The 18,678-nt window shown below is 44.2% G+C and overlaps 1 protein-coding gene across 4 annotated transcripts in view; it reads right to left on the bottom strand.

The window, feature by feature from the left end:
- LOC122799705 (mitogen-activated protein kinase 9) overlaps window positions 1-18,678 on the bottom strand; it is a 1,999,785-nt gene that overhangs the window by 151,253 nt on the left and 1,829,854 nt on the right. The window contains exon 13 of one of the 4 annotated variants that reach the window (XM_044068940.1): window positions 3,487-3,587. The exons of the other annotated variants lie outside the window; for them this stretch is intronic. Coding sequence (XP_043924875.1) covers window positions 3,502-3,587 — 86 coding nt within the window. The 3' untranslated portion in view covers window positions 3,487-3,501. Of the gene's footprint in view, window positions 1-3,486; window positions 3,588-18,678 lie in introns of those variants that run through there. 4 annotated transcript variants of the gene reach the window in all.

Here is an 18,678-nt window from a genome sequence, read left to right as displayed (position 1 = left end):
CCACTCGGGCATCATACACAAACTCACCAGCTTAAATGTAAACCCATATGTCACAAGATGGGTTGCAAACTGGCTCAAGGACAGAACCCACATGGTCAGAGTTGCTGGAGCCATGTCAGTCTCTAAGCCGGTCACAAGCGGTGTCCCACAGGGCTCAGTCCTGGGACCCCTCTTGTTTGGCATTTATTTTTCCGAGGTGCAGGCAAATATAGGAGGATTGTGGCTGACAAAGTTAGCAGATGACTGCAAACTGGGCGCCATAATCGATACTCCAGCAGACACAAGCATCCTTCAGAGAGGCCTCATAGAAACGGATAATTGGTGCCAGAGCCATGGCCTTAAGCTGAACGCCAAAAAATGTATAGTCATACCCTTTGGGAAAAACAAGGAACCCACAAATTACCACATAGGTGGTAATTCATTAAGTACGGAAGAGGTAATCAGGGACCTAGAAACCCAAGTTGACAGTAACCTCTCATTTGACACTCACATTGCCAAAGTGGTTAGGAAGACCTTCTATATTGCCCACATTATCATGAAGGGATTCACATCTAGATCAAGGGAGGTCATTGTGCCCCTGTACTCTTCTCTTATCAGGCCAATGATTGAGTACAATGCCCCATTTGGGATGTATCTTACCCGACACCTGCAGCAGTTGGAAAGACCCCAAAAGTTCCTCACCAAGAGGATAAAGGGTCTCAAACATATGTCATATGCTGCCCGGCTGAAGAAACTCCAGCTCTATTCAGTCGCATACCGCCTACTCAGAGGTGATCTGTGCCTTACTACAGGATATGTACCCAAAGAGTGGCGTACGGCAACAGGCCATGTCCAATCCGGAATTAATGGACATGCTCCACCTCAAAAAATCCAAATCCACCAGAGCCACGAGAGCAAGAGACTTGAACCTCAACACAGAAATAAATAGGACGTGCTGGAGGGACAGATTCATAACCCAGAGGCTCCCTACACTCTGGAACAGAATCCCAGTCCATGTTAGGCAGAGCCCCTCACTAACTCTATTCAAGAGAAATCTTGATGAGTGGATGGGAGATCGTAGGTTTACCCCGGGGGTCATCTCTGTGTCACTACTAGACAGAGGCACAGTTAACTAAACCCTAAATGGGCGTAGTATTCTCATCCTAAGGGGTGGTGTAAGCCACACACACTCTGGTTAGGCTTATAAATGCCCTAGGGCAGATAGCCTAGTACAAACCTATGAACCTAAATCTGTTTCCAAAATACTTTGATGCAAAAATATACCGATGCTTAATAGTGCGTTGGTTAAATCTAGCACAAAACCGACAGCCAGGCACGTTGTGATCAGGGCCTAGGCAAGGAATACAGTATAAATGGAAATCCTTATGCGGTATTTGCTTCCCACAAGTAATACAATTATTAACTTTTTCTGACATCGGTAAAAAAGCAAGAAAAAAGTTTCCCCAATGGGGTACTTAGCTTTACTGAAGACTTTGGTTCTGAAACTCAAACTCGAATATTTCAGTAGTCGGCCGACCGGCACTTGCGAAATGCTTCTGCTTCGGGCACCGCGCAGCAAGAAAGACTAAAGAAAATGGCGTCGGCTGCATGTTTTATACCCCTGACGACCTGACATAATGGAAGAGAAGACAGCAACTGACGCAGGACCCATTCAGGCCGATTGATGTAATGACTGCAACAGTGAAACACGAAGAACATCCCCAAGGGTAATCTGCAGCAAGACGCTGTGTAAACACACCTGAAGCATCAGAGAACCCCAAGGGTAATCTGCAGCAAGACGCTGTGTAAACACACCTGAAGCATCATAGAACCCCAAGCAGAGAACTGATCAAGTGACCAAGACACTGACATTCAGAAATCTTTTAGGTCCTATGTTATGAAAAAGGTTCCCTGGGGAATAAGAGGTAACATAGTCTGAAGGGTCAACACTTTCAGTACTGGAACTTCCCCCATAACGAAGTAGAAAGATTTAAAGCTGGTTTCCAAGCAGGGTCTTTCTTTGCTACCAGAAGTCTTTACCCCTTAAATAAGAAGCTGTGGTTTTAGGATTCCTAGGGAGAGCAAAACTGAAGAACCTACTGAGGAAAAGCATTTGTTTGGTTCAGAGGGTGAGAAGGAACTGCCATGAAAGGAGGGTTTTGTATCCAGCACCATCTGTATCACCCCTGAACTAACGTTAATCCCCAAGAGTCTGTCAAAAGTTAATGAACACAGCCAGTTGTTGGGACAGGTTGTAAGGGATTGAGGCAGGAGGGTGTTGGGAGACATGCTAGCACAGCCCTCCTGAAGTTGTATACTGATATGAGAAGGGGCTGAAAAACCTTAGAAACTCCGTAAACAAAAATTTGTCTTTCATCAAATAATTTGAGGACCTGAGTAGCAGTTAGATGGGCCATATAAAAGCTGAAATCAGAAATTCAGACCATTTTAACAGAAAACTTCTGATTTCATAACCAGGCATACCTCCACAAATAGAAACAGAGGCCCTAGACACAGCATCTACATAACTATACAGAACTCTAAGGTATGTTTAGATACTACAGACATAAAAATAAAATTGAGAATAAAAATAATAAAATTGAGATAGGCATGAATTTCAGTATATGGGACTTGACATTTAAGAATTCTATATGCCAAAGTGGACGAATAAAAAAAAATTCCAACACAAAATCTGTTCCAAATCCTTCCCCTTTCTACACACAGGGTAAAAGCTTCAATGATAAAAAGGGGTCTGTCACCCATCTGCTTTTATGGGGACTGTAGATTGTGAAAGCAGGGTTACTACAAGCAGCAGAAAAAACTTCCTCCAAGGCTGACACTAGAGACAAATCCACTTACAATATATTAAAAAAAGCTCAATACTGAGGGAACATCCACTATTTCTCACAAAAACACCTCATTCATCTTGGAAATAAAAAGACATTACTTCCCACAGAACTTGTGAGGACTAGGTTTCTTTCAGCATCAGATTATTAGGCTTGAAAATCTATAGGAGACAATGACCTGTCTCTGTGTCAAGACTCATCTGATTTTTCTTCCTCAGAGAAATTCTGACTGACCTGCTTAACGGGTATTAAAAGTTGTGTACCATAACTGATTAATAGCTTCTAAGCTAAGGTAAGAAAATTATCTTTCCTTACAGATACCATGTATTCTGGTGAAAATGTTTTTTTTTTTTTTTATAATAGGCATCTTCTGTGACTGATTAGGAGAGGAATTTGTGCTCCTTCAACAGGTCTCTTCTCTTGGACACATCCAGCAATCTTTCCTTGGTAAAATTCCATGTCCCAATAAAGTTGGTTCTAATATGCATGGTCTTGAACACAGGAAACAAGCAAAAAAGATATGGATGGCCTCCTGATTCATGGTGGCCAAAATGACTACACTAGAACAAGCCAGTGAGTGAGTCGTTTGAGGAACAAATGGCCACTGCAGATTCGCCCACTACTGGCTGAGGCACAGATGGTAAGGGCTTACCAGTACGTTATTTATTTTTTTCTTTCATGGAACTGTAGAAGTTGTACCAGCAGAACCAGGTAGGAATCCATGCTGTGACTCAGGAGGATGCATCAGAGGAGTTTGGATCACTGGAAAGAGATGGTCGGAAGGCAAGTTGTCAAGAGTCTAAACAAGGAGCACGCTTACACTCACCCATTCAAACAATGTAACCAAAACACAGTAATGCACAAGCAAGCAGAAAACCAAAATCCAACCAGAAGTCGGTTAGAAAAACAAGAGAGTCTGACAGAAATAAATGGCAGGTAAGTTGTCACAGCGTGAGCACCAGCACTGCATGCCCTATCAGTGTCACTGCACAAATGGCACACTGTCCAACACTTAAACTTACAAAAAAATAAGAAATAAAAATAAATAAAAAATCTGCACAAGCATTACATTTCTACATCAATAAGCCATCATTCTAGCTGAAGCTAGAAACTGTGGTCCCAGGCAGGAAACAGACAGCAGTAAAGAAATGAACAGCATACACATACAATTTAAAATAAAACATACTTTTTTTTTTGAAAAGATAGATACTAAACACATTAAAGTTAAAAACTGCCAGTGTGGAATGGATCTCCCAAAGTGGACTTGCCTATCAGAAAAAAACTAAATTTCTGAATGATGTTTGTTCATTTTTTTTTTTAGCATGTTAATATACCCAAGTTGTTACGTAAAAATGTAATGTTAGTCTGCACTAAAACTCAACACTATTTCTCTGTACTATATAAATGTTTACATTTTGTATTATTTTGAATTTTCTTGAAGCTTTTCTCCCCAGGCCTCCACTGAAAATGGGCTTCTGACCCAGTAGTCTTTCCCAGTCGATAAATAAACAAATAAAAAGGTCAGTTGCTGCTCTTGTGAAGCCTCTGAGCTACTACTTCATGAGATCTTCCCTCCACTGGGCCGACCAATTAGCAGTCATACTTGAAGTGAGAGAGGGAATCACAGATTCTTGAGGCTGGCTGGTTGTGTCTTGTGCAAAAAACAACCCATATGGCTTAAGGGCTACTGCAGTGGTGTAATGATGAACATATAAAACACAGTTGGTCATCTTTACTTTGATTCATATTTCTGTGAATGCAGAATTGCAGCTACTTTTGGACACCTAGACGACATTGCAGTTTATATTCACTTTTTTTTGCAAATTTAGGAAAGGGGAGATTAACAGATTGGTTTGGGTTCAGGTCTGAAGCTACTTTGCATATAATGCTGGATTAGTTCTCAAAAAAATCTTATCTTTACAGAAAATAAGCCACGTGGAATGGCAAGAAATGGCTTGTAATTTGGAAACCCTCCTAGCTGATGTTACTGCTACAAGGAACAATGTTTTCCAGGTATTTCAGTACTACTCTGGCAGTCGGTTTGAATGGCATCAGTCTGTGTAAGATAAATGTAAGATCCCACAAATGGATAGAGGCCTTTTTAAGGTGATCTTGGTAGAAAGGCCCCTCTTCCTTGTTAAGAGGTTGGCGTAATAGTTAAAGTGTTTCCCTCACAGGCACAAAGTACAGGAGTTGATTCTCATTCTGGTTACTGGCCTGCATGTTCAGATGGGGGTTGGCATAATGGTTAAGGTGCTTACTTCACACATAAGAGATTCAGGGCTTGATTCTCACTAAGGGAAATTAGCAAAGTTTAAAACGGTCCATAAGGACAGCTAGCCTAGTACCCACTTTTTACTCTAGTTTGGCTGAACAGGCTGCAGAAAAAAGTTGACTGGGGTTAATTTCAGGGATTGGAGGTTGGAATATTGGTTAAGGAGTTTACCTCTTAGACGCAAGGTACAAGGTTTGATTCTTACCTCTAAGGAAAATTGATTAGGCTTACAATTGCCCACAAAGGCAGCTGTCCTAGTACTTGCCTATAAACCTATAGAAAGGCTTTATGGACCCTAAGCAATGCCAAAGATAAGTTAAACTCTTGCTGAAAACTGGTAATGGCTATGTGCAGGTTCAAAGTGAACAAGCTAAACCCCTCGTCAAAGATGTCAGCCAGAAATTACAGAATGCAAGAGAGGTGGCACTTTGGGGATGCACCCTTTGCTCAGCAGCCTCTATTACCAGTCTTTTTTTAGCGGTCATTAGGATTTGGCCCATTGTGGCAGGTATGTAGGACCCCTGCCCATCAATGGAACTAGGTAAACTATGCAGTTAGTCTGAGGGTGCGGATCTGAGTCAGGAAACCAGGGAGAAAACATAAAAGAGGAGGTTTCTTTAGCAGGTGAGGCTACAACAGAGAAAAAAAAAGTACAGTTTTGTACCTACCATAAATGTAGATGTTCGAAGATCCACATTGCTGCAGTCCTTACATATGGGTAGTCCGCTGTCCTCGGTCGGCCCGAATACCAAAGTATTAGGCTGACGTCGGTCAAGGCACTTAAAACTGACATCAGGACGTCAGGGTACAAAAGCGCATGACCGACGTCATTTCCTCAGTCTTTTCTTGCCCCAGATGTCAGAAGGCCCTAACAAGAAAGGCCAAAGCCAAAAACCAGCAAAACCTAACCAACCACCCGTGCACTAACCATATTTACACTATGTACAACACAAACCACACCACCACCTTCAACAACAGAGGGGAAGGAGGGAGGTAAGTGGACTGCAGCAATGTGGATCTTGAACATCTACATTTATGGTAGGTACAAAACTGTACTATGTTCTTCATCTCACATTGCTGCAGTCCTTACATATGGGTAGAATCCCAAAGCAGAGGTAAGGGAGGATGGCAAAACTATAAGGAATTAGGAGCTGCCAACATGCCTTGCAAAATTGCAGTTGCAAATCCAGCCCTAGATTTGGAGTAAAGTGGAAGGTGGTAATGCTTAGAGAAAGTATGCACTGAACTCCAAGTAGCTGCTTCCAAAATATCTTTAGTAGCCACCCCTTAAAAGGCTGTAGAAGTGGCAGTAGCCCTAGTGGAATGAGGCCTAATCCCAGCTGGAATCTCCTTACCATGATGGGAATAACAGAAAGCAATACAAAACCCAATCCACTTAGAAATAGTTTGTTTTGAAACAGGTTTGCCCTGAGAACCCAAAGCAAAAGAAACAAACAACTGCTGAAACTGCCTGAACCCTTTAGTTCTGCTCAAATAATATCGCAACTGTCTGTGTATATCCAAAGTGTGCAAAATCCTTTCCCCTTTATTTTGGGGGTTTGCATAAAAAGTAGGCAAATGAATAGTTTGGTTTAAAGCCACACTAGAAACCACTTTAGGCATAAAAGAAGGGTTAGTACGCAAAGACACCCTGTCCTTGTGGAAAATTAAGAAAGGCTCAACTGCCATAAGGGCCTGTAATTCAGAAACCCTTCTCACAGAGGAAATGGCCAACAAAAAAGCAGTCTTCCAAGATAAATATTTCAACTCTGCCGATGCTGCAGGCTCAAAAGGTTGTAGAGTAAGTTTCTCCAACACAAAATTGAGATCCCAAGCAGGAGTAGGAGCTCTACGTGGGGGTCTTATATTTTTTGCCCCTCTAAGGAATTGCATAAACAAAGGCTGAGAAAATAATGGTGGGTCACAGTCATAGTGAGCAGAAATTGCTGCAGCATGAACCTTTATAGAGGAGAAGGACAAACCTTTGTCCAATAACTCAGTAAGGTATTGAAGCGCAACACTTAAATTAGGTTTAGAAACATCAAAATCCTTTGTCTCCTCCATTTATCTGCGTAAACTTTCCTTGTACTAGGCCTTCTGGCCTCCAAAATAACATTCAAAACTTGTTGTGGAAGCTGAGACCCTCCAGGGTTTAAAACAGAATATGCCAGGCTGTCAGATGTAGAGAATGAAGTTTGACATTGAGTAAATGACTGTTCTCCTGAGACAGCAGGTGAGGAATCGAAGGCAAAGGCCATGGAGGCTCCTGTACCAGACTTCTCAGTAATGGGTACCAGTGCTGTCGAGGCCAATCTGGAGCTATTAAAATCATGTTTGGCTTGTCCTGTCTGACCTTCAGCAGTACCTTTGGGAGGAGAGGCAGAGGTGGAAAGGCATACACGTGAAGATTGCTCCAATTGAATGAGAGAGCATCCACTTTCAAGCCGAGGATGAAACCTTTTGTGCAAAACTTTGGCAGCTGGTAATTTAGTGGAGAAGCGAACAGATCTATGTCTGGAGTTCCCCATAACACTGTCAATCTCTGAAATACATGAGGATCCAATTTCCACTCGTGGGGATCCATAATTTGTCTGCTCAACACATCTGCTAAGGAGTTCTGTGCTCCTGGCAGAAACCTTGCCTGAAGATTTAGCTGTAAACTGAGAGCAGTCTCCCACAAAATCATTGCTTGTCTGCATAGAGGATAAGAATCGTTCCCCTTGCTTGTTGATGTACCACATGACAGTTGTGTTGTCTGTTTGAATCAACACCTGCCCTGGAAGAAGTAAATCCTTGAAAGCTATCAATGCAAATTGGACTGCTAACATCTCCTTCAAGTTGATATGTAGATGTTGAAGTCTGGCAGGCCACGTGTCTTGTACTCATTTTCCATTTAGATGAGCTCCCCAAGCTTTGTCTGAGGCATCTGTCGTTAAAATCTGACTCGCCTCTGGCCGGGTCACAGAGAGTCCCTTGTTTAGGTGACATTCCTGAGCCCACCACAAAAATTCCTTTTGAATGCAAGGTATTATTTGAATGACAGTGTCCAAATCTTGGCAGTGCTGTGTCCATACATTCTTGAGATACCATTGTAGCTTCCTCATATGCAGTTTGGCATTGGGAAGTACCAGAATACAAGATGCCATGAACCCCAAGGCTTGAAGGACTGTCCTTGTAGTCAGCCTGGACTGATGAGACAACTGATGGAAGTAAAGAGAAAGATTCTTTTGTTTGTCCGGGGTCAAAAGGCCATCTGGGATGCTGTATTCAGTCTCACACCCAGAAAGCACATGTCCTGAGAGGGTACTAGACTGGACTTTATTTCGTTCACAGAATACCCAGGCATCTTAACACTGCCATCACATACTGTAAATGATGAAGAAGTTCGTCCTTTCCTTGGGCCAGTATCAGGCAATCGTCCAAATAAGGATAGATCTGTATTCCTCTTAGCCTGAAAAAAGCTACCACTGGAGCCAGAACCTTCGTGAACACTCTGGGCAGTAGATAAGCCAAGGGCAATGCAGAGAACTGATAATGTGAAGTCCCAGCCAGCGCAGATACTTCCTGCAACTGGGCCTGATAGGAACATGAAGGTAAGCCTCCTTGAGATCCAGGGTCACCATCCAGTGATCTTTGCCCAGCAGAGGTAAAAGCTGTTGTAACGTTAACATTTTGAACTTGGGAATGTCCAGATATGTGTTGAGGATGGATAAATCCAAAATTGGTCTCCACGTGTTTCCTTTCTTTGGTACTAGAAACAGGCGAGAATAAAATCCTAGGCCCACTTCTGGCAGAGGACCGGTTGTATGGCCCCTATTTGAAGTAGTAGAAATTTGTTTGCGAGCCTCTAGTCTTTGCTGAGGAGGAACGTCCGGCATGCCTTTGAAAGGAGGCAAGGTATGGAAATAAAACTTGTAACCCTGGTGTATGATATCCAATACCCATTTGTCTTGGGTAACCAACATCCAATTTTCCTTGAAGAGTGCTAGCCTTCCTCCCAAAGGTGCTGCCAGGCAAGAAGGATCTGGCAGCTGAAAAAGTAGGTCATTGGGCATGTTTACGAAAGGACTGGCCCTGCCCTCACCGAAGATTGTGCAGGGGAACTCCTGTTCTAGGCCTGAAAGAACTCTGAGCTCTGCCCCTACCACGTCTAGATCTACCCCTAGACTGAGAATCATAAGAAGGATACGTCCACCCCTTAGCAGGCCAATTCCTACTAAACTTCGGAGGCTGAACTTGCAAAAAATCTTTAACAGTCTGCATAGACTTAGCCTTGTCTTCCATTTTCTTCAAGACTGACTCCACAGGTGAACCAAACACATCAGACTGCAAAGGAGCATCCAAAATCCTTGTCTTAACATGGTCAGATAAATTCTGATCCTTCAACCAGGCGTGCCTGCAAAGAACTGAGCCAGTGGCAGCCACCCTAGACGAGGCCTGCACAGCATCAAAACCACACTGCAATGAATGCTTACCCACCTGTTCAGAGACATGCACCAAATCTTGCAATTCTTTACACTCAATGCCTTCCGCCAGAGCATCCACCTTAGACTTCAATTGAGAAAGAAGAAAGTTTTGATATTTCAACATATGAAACTGGCAATTCAAAGCCCTCATAGCTAAGGTAGAAGATGTATAGACCTTCTTTCCCCATCTATCCAAAGCTCTGGCTTCTTTATCTAGAGGAACCGGATTTTTTACAATAGAGGCCTTGACACCCTTAGGCCCCTGACTAATAGTTTCTGGGTCCGCCCTAGGACTCTTATAAAGATATTTGTGAGCCTCAGGCACCCTGTAATACCTATCCGGCTTAACAGGAGCAGGCGGCAGAGAATCAGGATTTAATGAAGCCTCTGCAAACACATCTTCCACAACATCCAGAACAGGGGGTATAGCCAAAGGCCTATGCTGGGGTAACAGCAAAAACTCCCTAAGCCTTTTCCTAGAATCAGAGAAGTCCTGACCTTCCCATTTAAAATGTTCCCTCATAGAATGAAGTGTCTCTGAAAAAGAAAAATCCTCTGGAGGAGAAGCAGAAGGAGTGGAATCATCTGCATCAGAATCAGAATAAGGAGAGTACTCCTGCAAGTCTTCAGCCGAAGACTCTGAAACATCCGAAGCCTGTTCAAAACTTCCCAACTCTGGCTCCACCCTAGGCCTCTTATCAGGAGGGGGCATAGAACCTCTAATCAGAGTAATCAAATCTTCTGCCATTTTAAGCATGTGCTTCTTAGGCACAGACCCTGCTGAACTAGGAGTGACCCCAACAGGAGCTAAAACTGGCCTGCCTCTGGGAGAAGCCTTGGAAACCGAAGGAGAAGGCCTAACCACCCTAGGAAGGGAGGGCAGTACAGTAACTTGAGAAGCCCCTTCAGCCTGACCTGCCTCCTGAGAGACTACCTCCTGCAAAATCAAAGTGTCCCCCTGAGACTCCAGAGAAGTCTCCGGAACCACCGGTTCCACTGAAGCCTCTAAAGAACCGGCGTCCGGGCGGACGACTCATCTTGCCTGGGTTTAATTGCTTTGTCTTTGCGCTTCTTATGAAGCGGGCGGAGAATCCGGCGGCATATTATAATTGCACCGCTTCCCAAAGACCAGCCTAGCACAATCTAACCTTCGCAATAGTGCGTTTATTGAACCTAGCACAAAGCGACACCCAACAACGTCGTGCTCAGGCCCCAAAACAAGGAATACACAAAGAATGATAATCCCTATGCGGTATCTGTTTCCCACAAGAAATACAGTTATTCACTTTTTCTGACATCCGGTAAAACACTGAGGCAAGAAAAAACCAAAATAATCCCCAACGGGGTACTTAGCCAACTTGGATTCGGTCTGAAACTCCGGATTCGAAAAATTTCAGAACGCCGAACGGCACTTGCAACGCTGCTTCTGCATCGGACCATGCGGCAAAAAAGACTGAGGAAATGACGTCGGTCATGCGCTTTTGTACCCTGACGTCCTGATGTCAGTTTTAAGCGCCTTGACCGATGTCAGCCTAATACTTTGGTATTCGGGCCGACCGAGGACAGCGGACTACCCATATGTAAGGACTGCAGCAATGTTAGATGAAGAACATCATACTTATTGACGCCAAAATGGGGTTATGAAAATGATTATGACATTGTACAGTCTGGCTTTTTGCAGAAATGTAGTTATTAGTGGGGGAAGTACACAAAATGCTTACAGTAATCTCAAATGTTAATGACTGACTACAGTACCCTGCGGTGTCTTGACCCTGACCCTTTTGAGGGAGTAGGGAAAATCTGGGATGGCAAACAGGTTGTAGCATGATTCCCTCTAATGACAGAATAGCATCCATGCCTTCGCCAGAGTGAGAAAAAGCAGGAAAATGTGAGCCTGTAAGCTTCTATGACTCTTGGTGGTACCTAAAGCAGTACCAGACTGTAAACTGATTGGCCTGTATGCTATACTTCTAGCTTCAACTTGCACACTAAGGTATACTTAACCTCTATTAATAAAATAAACAAACATTCATGAAGATCCTTCTGTACATTAAACCACACAATTTCAAATACAATGGAATGCCTGTTGCTGTCAGAACACAAAGTAAGCTGACTGCCCATTTCCAGTCTCCTAGCCACCTGACAGACGGAATAGGATGTAGTCCCCCCCGCATCTGATAATATAACAAACTACTGACTTACTGACAGTGTGTGTGCAGCAGCTGCACCACTAGAAAAGTGGTCCTGCAATGCCTGCCATGATATAGCGGGACTCCTCCCATATACAGTACATTTATGTGCTCAGAGGTTTCTTGTTCTGTCCACATTCCTAGGACCTCCTGAACTAAATGCCCTCCCACATACAAGGGCAGATGCATCTGGGGTGAAGGTGACTATGGGAAATGGAGGAGTGAAAGAATAGCCTTTTCTCTAGGTTCTGTCGATGAACCCACCAGAGGTGACTTATGCCACTGATCTAAATCTCAAAACTGCTGAATGTGAAATGTCCACTACAAAATTCTGTTGCAATACTTTCAGCCAAGAGAATCTAACACATGGGTTCATAGGTGTTTACTAGGCTAACGACCAAAAGGGTCTTTTTAAGCCTAGCCATGCATCGCAAATCTCTGACAAGTACTGATACCCTTCAGAAGTGTAAGGGGCTTGGGAGATGAACCATTTACAGGTTGTCTTGTTGTCCATTAGCCATGCATCCCATGAGGACGGCACAGTGGTGCAGCGGTAGCATTGTCGCCTCACAGCAAGAAGTTCTCCGGTTCGATTCTCGGCTGGGATTCCATCTGTGTGGAGTCTGGATGTCCTGCCTGCATTCGTATGGGATGTTCTTCATTCCACATTGCTGCAGTCCTAACAATAGGGTAGTCTGCTGTCCAGTCGGCCCGAATACCAAAGTATATGGCTGACGTCGGTCACGGCGCATTAGACTGACGTCAGTACGTCAGGGAACTAATGCGCATGACCGACGTCATATCCCCAGTCTTTTTTGCCGCATGGTCCGATGCAGAAGCAATTTTGCGAGTGCAGGTTGGCGTTCTGAAAGTTTCTGAAGCCAGAGTTTCAGACCGAATCAAAGTTGGCTAAGTACCCCGTTGGGGAATATTTTGGTTTTTTCTTGCCTCAGTATTTAACCGGATGTCAGAAAAAGTGAATAACTGTATTTCTTGTGGGAAACAGATACCTCATAGGGATTACCATACTTTGTGTATACCTTGTTTAGGGCCTGAGCACGACGTTGTTCGATGCGCTCTTGTGCTAGATTTAACAAACGCACTATTAAGAGAAGGGTAGACTGCGAGGTTAGTGTTTGGGAAGCGTTGTAATTATAAAATGCCGTCGGATGCTCCGGCCGCTTGACTAAAAGCGCAAGGACAAAGCAGCAAAGCCTAGAGTGGAAGAACCGACAGTCCCAGACATCGGTTCTTTAGAGGCTCAGTGGAGCGGAGGTTTTGCCAGGTGTTTCTTTGGAGTCTCAGGGAGAGACTTTACTGTTACAGGATGTATCCTCTCAGGAAGTAGGCCAGGCTGAGGGGCTTCTCAGGTGGCTGTTCTTCCCTCTCTTCCTAAGGTGGTTAGAGCCTCCCTTCTGTTTCCAAGGCTTCTTTGAGGGCAGGCCAAGTTTTGCTTCAGTGGGGGTTTCTCCTAGTGCTTCAGGGTCTTTGCCTAAGAAACATATGCTTAAAATGGCAGAGGATTTGATTACTATGATTAGGGGTTCTATGCCCCCTCCTGATAAGAGGCCTAGGGTGGAACCTGAGTTTGAGAGTTTTGAGCAATGCTCGGAGGCTTCTGAGTCTTCGGCTGAAGACTTGCAGGAGTACCCTCCTTATTCTGATTCTGATGTGGATGATTCTACTCCTTCAGCTTCTCCTCCTGAGGATTTTTCATTTTCGGAGACTCTGCATTCCATGAGGGAGCATTTTAAGTGGGAAGGTCAAGATTTCTCTGATTCCAGGAAAAGGCTTAGGGAATTCTTGTTTTACCCCAGCATAGGCCTTTAGCTATACCTCCTGTTTTGAATGTGGTGGAAGATGTTTTGCAGAGGCTTCCCTGAATCCCCATTCTTTGCCTCCTGCCCCAGTTAAACCGGATAGGTATTATAGGGTGCCTGACGCTCATAAGTATCTTTTAAGAGTCCTAGGGCAGACCCGGAAACTGTCTCTCAGGGGCCTAAAGGTGTGAAGGCCTCAGTTGTTAAAAATCCTGTCCCTCCTGCTAAAGAGGCAAGGGCTTTGGATAGATGGGGAAAGAAAGTGTATACTTCTTCCACTTTAGCCATGAGGGCGTTGAATTGTCAGTTTCACATGTTGAAATATCAGAATTATCTTCTTTCACAGTTGAAATCTAAGGTGGATGCTCTGGCGGAAGGTATTGAGTGTAAAGAGTTGCAGGATTTAGTTCATGTGTCTGAACAAGTGGGTAAACATTCCTTGCAATGTGGTTTTGATGCTGTGCAGGCCTCCTCCAGGGTGGCGGCCACTGGTTCTGTTCTTCGTAGGCACGCCTGGTTGAGAGATCAGAACTTAGCTGAGCATGTTAAGACAAGGATTTTGGATGCTCCTTTACAGTCCGATGTGTTGTTTGGTTCGCCTGTGGAAGCAGTTTTAAAGAAAATGGAGGACAAGGCTAAGTCTATGCAGACTGTTAAAGATTTTTTGCAAGTCCAGCCTCCGAAGTTTAGTAGGAATTGGCCTGCTAAGGGGTGGACATACCCTTCATATGATTCACAGTCTAGGGGTAGATCTAGACGTGGTAGGGGTAGAGCTCAGAGCTCCTTCAGACCTAGAACAGGGAGTTCTCCTGCACAATCTTCAGGTGAGGGCAGGGGCCAGTCCTTTCGTAAACAGGCCCAATGACCTACCTTTTCAGCTGCCAGATCCTTCTTGCCTGGCAGCACCTTTGGGAGGAAGGTTGGCACTCTTCAGGAAAATTGGACTTTGATTACCCAAGACAAATGAGTACTGGATATCATACACCAAGGTTACAGGTTTTATTTCCATACCTTGCCTCCTTTCAAAGGCATGCCGGACGTTCCTCCTCAGCAAAGACTAGAGGCTCACAAACAAATTTCTCTGCTGCTCCAAATAGGGGCCATACAACCGGTCCCTCTGTCAGAAGTGGGCCTAGGATTTTATTCTCGCCTGTTCCTAGTACCAAAGAAGGGGAACACGTGGAGACCAATTTTGGATTTATCTATCCTCAACACTTATCTGGACATTCCCAAGTTCAAAATGTTGACGTTACAACAGCTTTTACCTCTGCTGGGCAAAGATCACTGGATGGTGACTCTGGATCTCAAGGAGGCTTACCTTCATGTTCCTATCAGGCTAAGTTGCAGGAAGTATCTGCGTTTTCGAGCTGGGACTTCTCATTATCAGTTCTCTGCATTGCCCTTTGGCTTATCTACTGCGCCCAGAGTGTTCACGAAGGTTCTGGCTCCAGTGATTGCTTTCTTCAGGCTAAGAGGAATACAAATCTATCCTTATTTGGACGATTGCCTGATTCTGGCCCAAGGAAAGGACGAACTTCTTCATCATTTGCAATATGTGATAGCAGTGCTAAGATGCCTGGGGTATTCTGTGAGCGAAATAAAGTCCAGTCTAGTACCCTCTCAGGACATGTGCTTTCTGGGTGTGAGACTGAATACAGCATCCCAGATGGCCTTTTTGACCCCGGACAAACAAAAGAATCTTTCTCTTTACTTCCATCAATTGTCTCATCAGTCCAGGCTGACTGCAAGGACAGTCCTTCAAGCCTTGGGGTTCATGGCATCTTGTATTCTGGTGCTTCCCAATGCCAAACTGCATATGAGGAAGCTACAATGGTATCTCAAAAATGTATGGACACAGCACTGCCAAGATATGGACACTGTCATTCAGATAATACCTTGCATTCAAAAGGAATTTTTGTGGTGGGCTCAGGAATGTCACCTAAACAAGGGACTCTTTGTGACCCAGCCAGAGGCGAGTCAAATTCTAACGACAGATGCCTCAGACAAAGCTTGGGGAGCTCATCTAAATGGAAAGTGGATACAAGACACGCGGCCTGCCAGACTTCAACATCTACATATCAACTTGAAGGAGATGTTAGCAGCCCAATTTGCATTAATAGCTTTCAAGGATTTACTTCTTCCAGGGCAGGTGTTGGTTCTAACAGACAACACAACTGTCATGTGGTACATCAACAAGCAAGGGGAACATTCTTATCCTCTATGCGGACAAGCAATGATTTTGTGGGAGACTGCTCTCAGTTTACAGCTAAATCTTCAGGCAAGGTTTCTGCCGGGAGCACAGAACTCCTTAGCAGATGTGTTGAGCAGGCAAATTATGGATCCCCACAGTGGAAATTGGATCCTCATGTATTTCAGAAATTGACAGTGTCATGGGCAACTCCAGACATAGATCTGTTCGCTTCTCCACTAAACTACCAGCTGCCAAAGTTTTGCACAAAAAGGTTTCATCCCACAGCTTGGAAAGTGGATACTCTTTCATTCAATTGGAGCAATCTTCATGTGTATGCCTTTCCACCTCTGCCTCTCCTCCCAAAGGTACTCCTGAAGGTCAGACAGGACAAGCCAAAGATGATTTTAATAGCTCCAGATTGGCCTCGACAGCACTGGTACCCATTACTGAGAAGTCTGGTATGGGAGCCTCCATGGCCTTTGCCTTCGATTCCACACCTGCTGTCTCAGGAGAACAGTCATTTACTCAATGTCAAACTTCACTCTCTTCACCTGACAGCCTGGCATATTCTGTTTTAATCCCTGGAGGGTCTCAGCTTCCACAGCAAGTTTTGAATGTTATTTTGGAGGCCAGAAGGCCTAGTACAAGGAAAGTGTACGCAGATAAATGGAAGAGATTTTTATTTTGGAGTACAGCAAAGGAATTTGATGTTTCTAAGCCTAATTTAAGTATGGCTCTTCAATATCTTACTGAGTTACTGGACAAAGGCTTGTCCTTCTCTTCTATTAATGTTACAAAGACATGCGTCTAGAGCATTTCTCCCCTGGCCTCTGCTGGAAATTGGCTTTCTTCCAAGTAGTACTTTCCCGGTTAACAAATGTTAAATAAATATAAATAAATTAGAGACATACGTCCCAAACCAGGGATGAATTTCCTGTTCCTCATCCAACTGATCTGGGTGGCCTGGTGGGTTAATGCCGTGGGCTGTAGATGAGAGGGGCCTAGGTCTGAGACTTGGCACAGGTGTTCATTTAGTGACTCAGTAGATCAGTCTGTTAAATGCCTTGTAAAATTTTCTAAGTTCCACTTGAATTGGGTTAGGGAGGAACTCTGCTTCACATGGATGGGGAGCCTGTTCCAGAGATGGGGTAGTCTCTGGGATACAAACTTGTTTCTCCAGCAGGTCCTATTTATATCACAGGCAAGGTTTAAGTTTTTAGAACAAGTAATTCTGGTGCTGCTTGCTTTATGGATATGCAGGATGTCTGTCAGAGTGGGGTCTGACAATGGCCCGTATGCCAGACATAGATCTCCACTCAAAAGCCTGTAGGATGCAAAATACAGGGATAGGGCCTTGAGTCTGTCTACATAACACATGTTATTTATGCCCTGTATTCTTTTAGTGAGGAACTTCTGTGGATGTTCGTTGTTGGATATGCCTGATTAGATACATACCAAAGGGGGCATTGCACTCAATGACAGGTCTGATGAATGCAGAATACAGTGGAACAATGAATTCCTTGTACTTAGATGCCATACCTTTGTTTATAAGCTGTGCAACATAGAATTATTTCCTCTGTACCACTACTGGGTCAAGTCTAAGGGGTGTGTTGCCATTATGATAGTTACCAGGGATGGCGGACTTCCTGAAGGATACTATTATGCATTTCTTGGCATTTAGTTTTAGTCCATGGCTATGACACCAGTTATTTGTCGGTCATCCCTTCCTGGAGAACATTTGTGTCAGCATGAGATCCAAAGACAGCTCATACTTTGCAATCATTAGATTCAATGACCGCTCCTAATTTGGAATCATCTGCAAATTTAGTCAGCGAGAGACCACTGACATTGGTCTTGACTTCAGAGAAGTAAACGACAAAAAGGAGTGGTCCAAGGACCGATCCTTGAGGGACTCCACCGGTGACTGGCTTTTTTGTAGAGGTGGACTCCCTATTTCTAACTTACTGGGTCCTGTCTGTGAGACAGCTGGCTATCCACTGGGTGACATACGGGTTTGTAACTATCCTCTTGAGTTTGTCAATAATGCCATAGTGGGGTATTTTGTCAAATGCCTTGGCCAGGTCAAGGTAGGCAGTGTGAACCATTCTGCCCTCATCCATTGCATTGGTGACCTTCTCAAAATAGTCCACCAGCTTACGTAGGCATGACATGCCCTTGACGAAACCAAACCGGGTTGGGTCCGGTGTCTGGAGGTTTACTACATCATTACTTATTTCCATGATATTTCTTTTCATGGCTTTACATATGAGTAGTGAGACTTATAAGTCTGTAGTTTCCAAGGTCTGTAGATGGCCCAACTTTGTAGAGAGGGATGACTGCTGCAGTTCTCCATTCATAAGACATGAAACCTGTTTAGAGGCTACAGTTAAATAACTCCAGACGGCCTGAGAGGTCATGTTTCATGCCATTAAGAAGGCATCCTGGGATATTGTCTGGGTCCATTGATAAAGTGTTCCTGGCCTTAGAGAGAGCATTAAGGACCTGTTCCCTAGTGATAGCAGGGTGAGTTATACTTGAGGGTATTTTCTGAAGGAAGGTTCAGGGGGGAGACAGGGGTAAAGTTGGAGCTGAATTTATCGGCCAGTAGGTTTGCTATACCTTTTTGCTCAGCAAAGGTGGCTCCATTTACAACGAGCTCTGCACACAATTATTAACATTGTTGCTTCACAGCAAGAGGTTCTCCGGTTCGATTCTCGGCTGGGATCATGCCTTCTGTGTGGAGTCTGCATGTCCTCCCTGAATTCATGTGGCTTTCCTCCTGGTACTCTGGTTTCCTCCCACATTCCAAAGACATGCATCTGGAGCATTTCTCCCTGGGCCGCTGCTGAAAACAGGCTCTGTCCTAGATGGACTTTCCCAGTCAACAAATGTTAAATAAATAAAATAAATAA

The sequence above is a fragment of the Protopterus annectens genome, chromosome 4.part0, assembly GCF_019279795.1.
Source record: "Protopterus annectens isolate FY-2018-M chromosome 4.part0, PAN1.0, whole genome shotgun sequence".
In the NCBI taxonomy this organism is placed as follows: domain Eukaryota; kingdom Metazoa; phylum Chordata; order Ceratodontiformes; family Protopteridae; genus Protopterus; species Protopterus annectens.
Note: the sequence above shows the minus strand (reverse complement) of the source record. Positions and strands in the feature narration are given on the sequence as shown.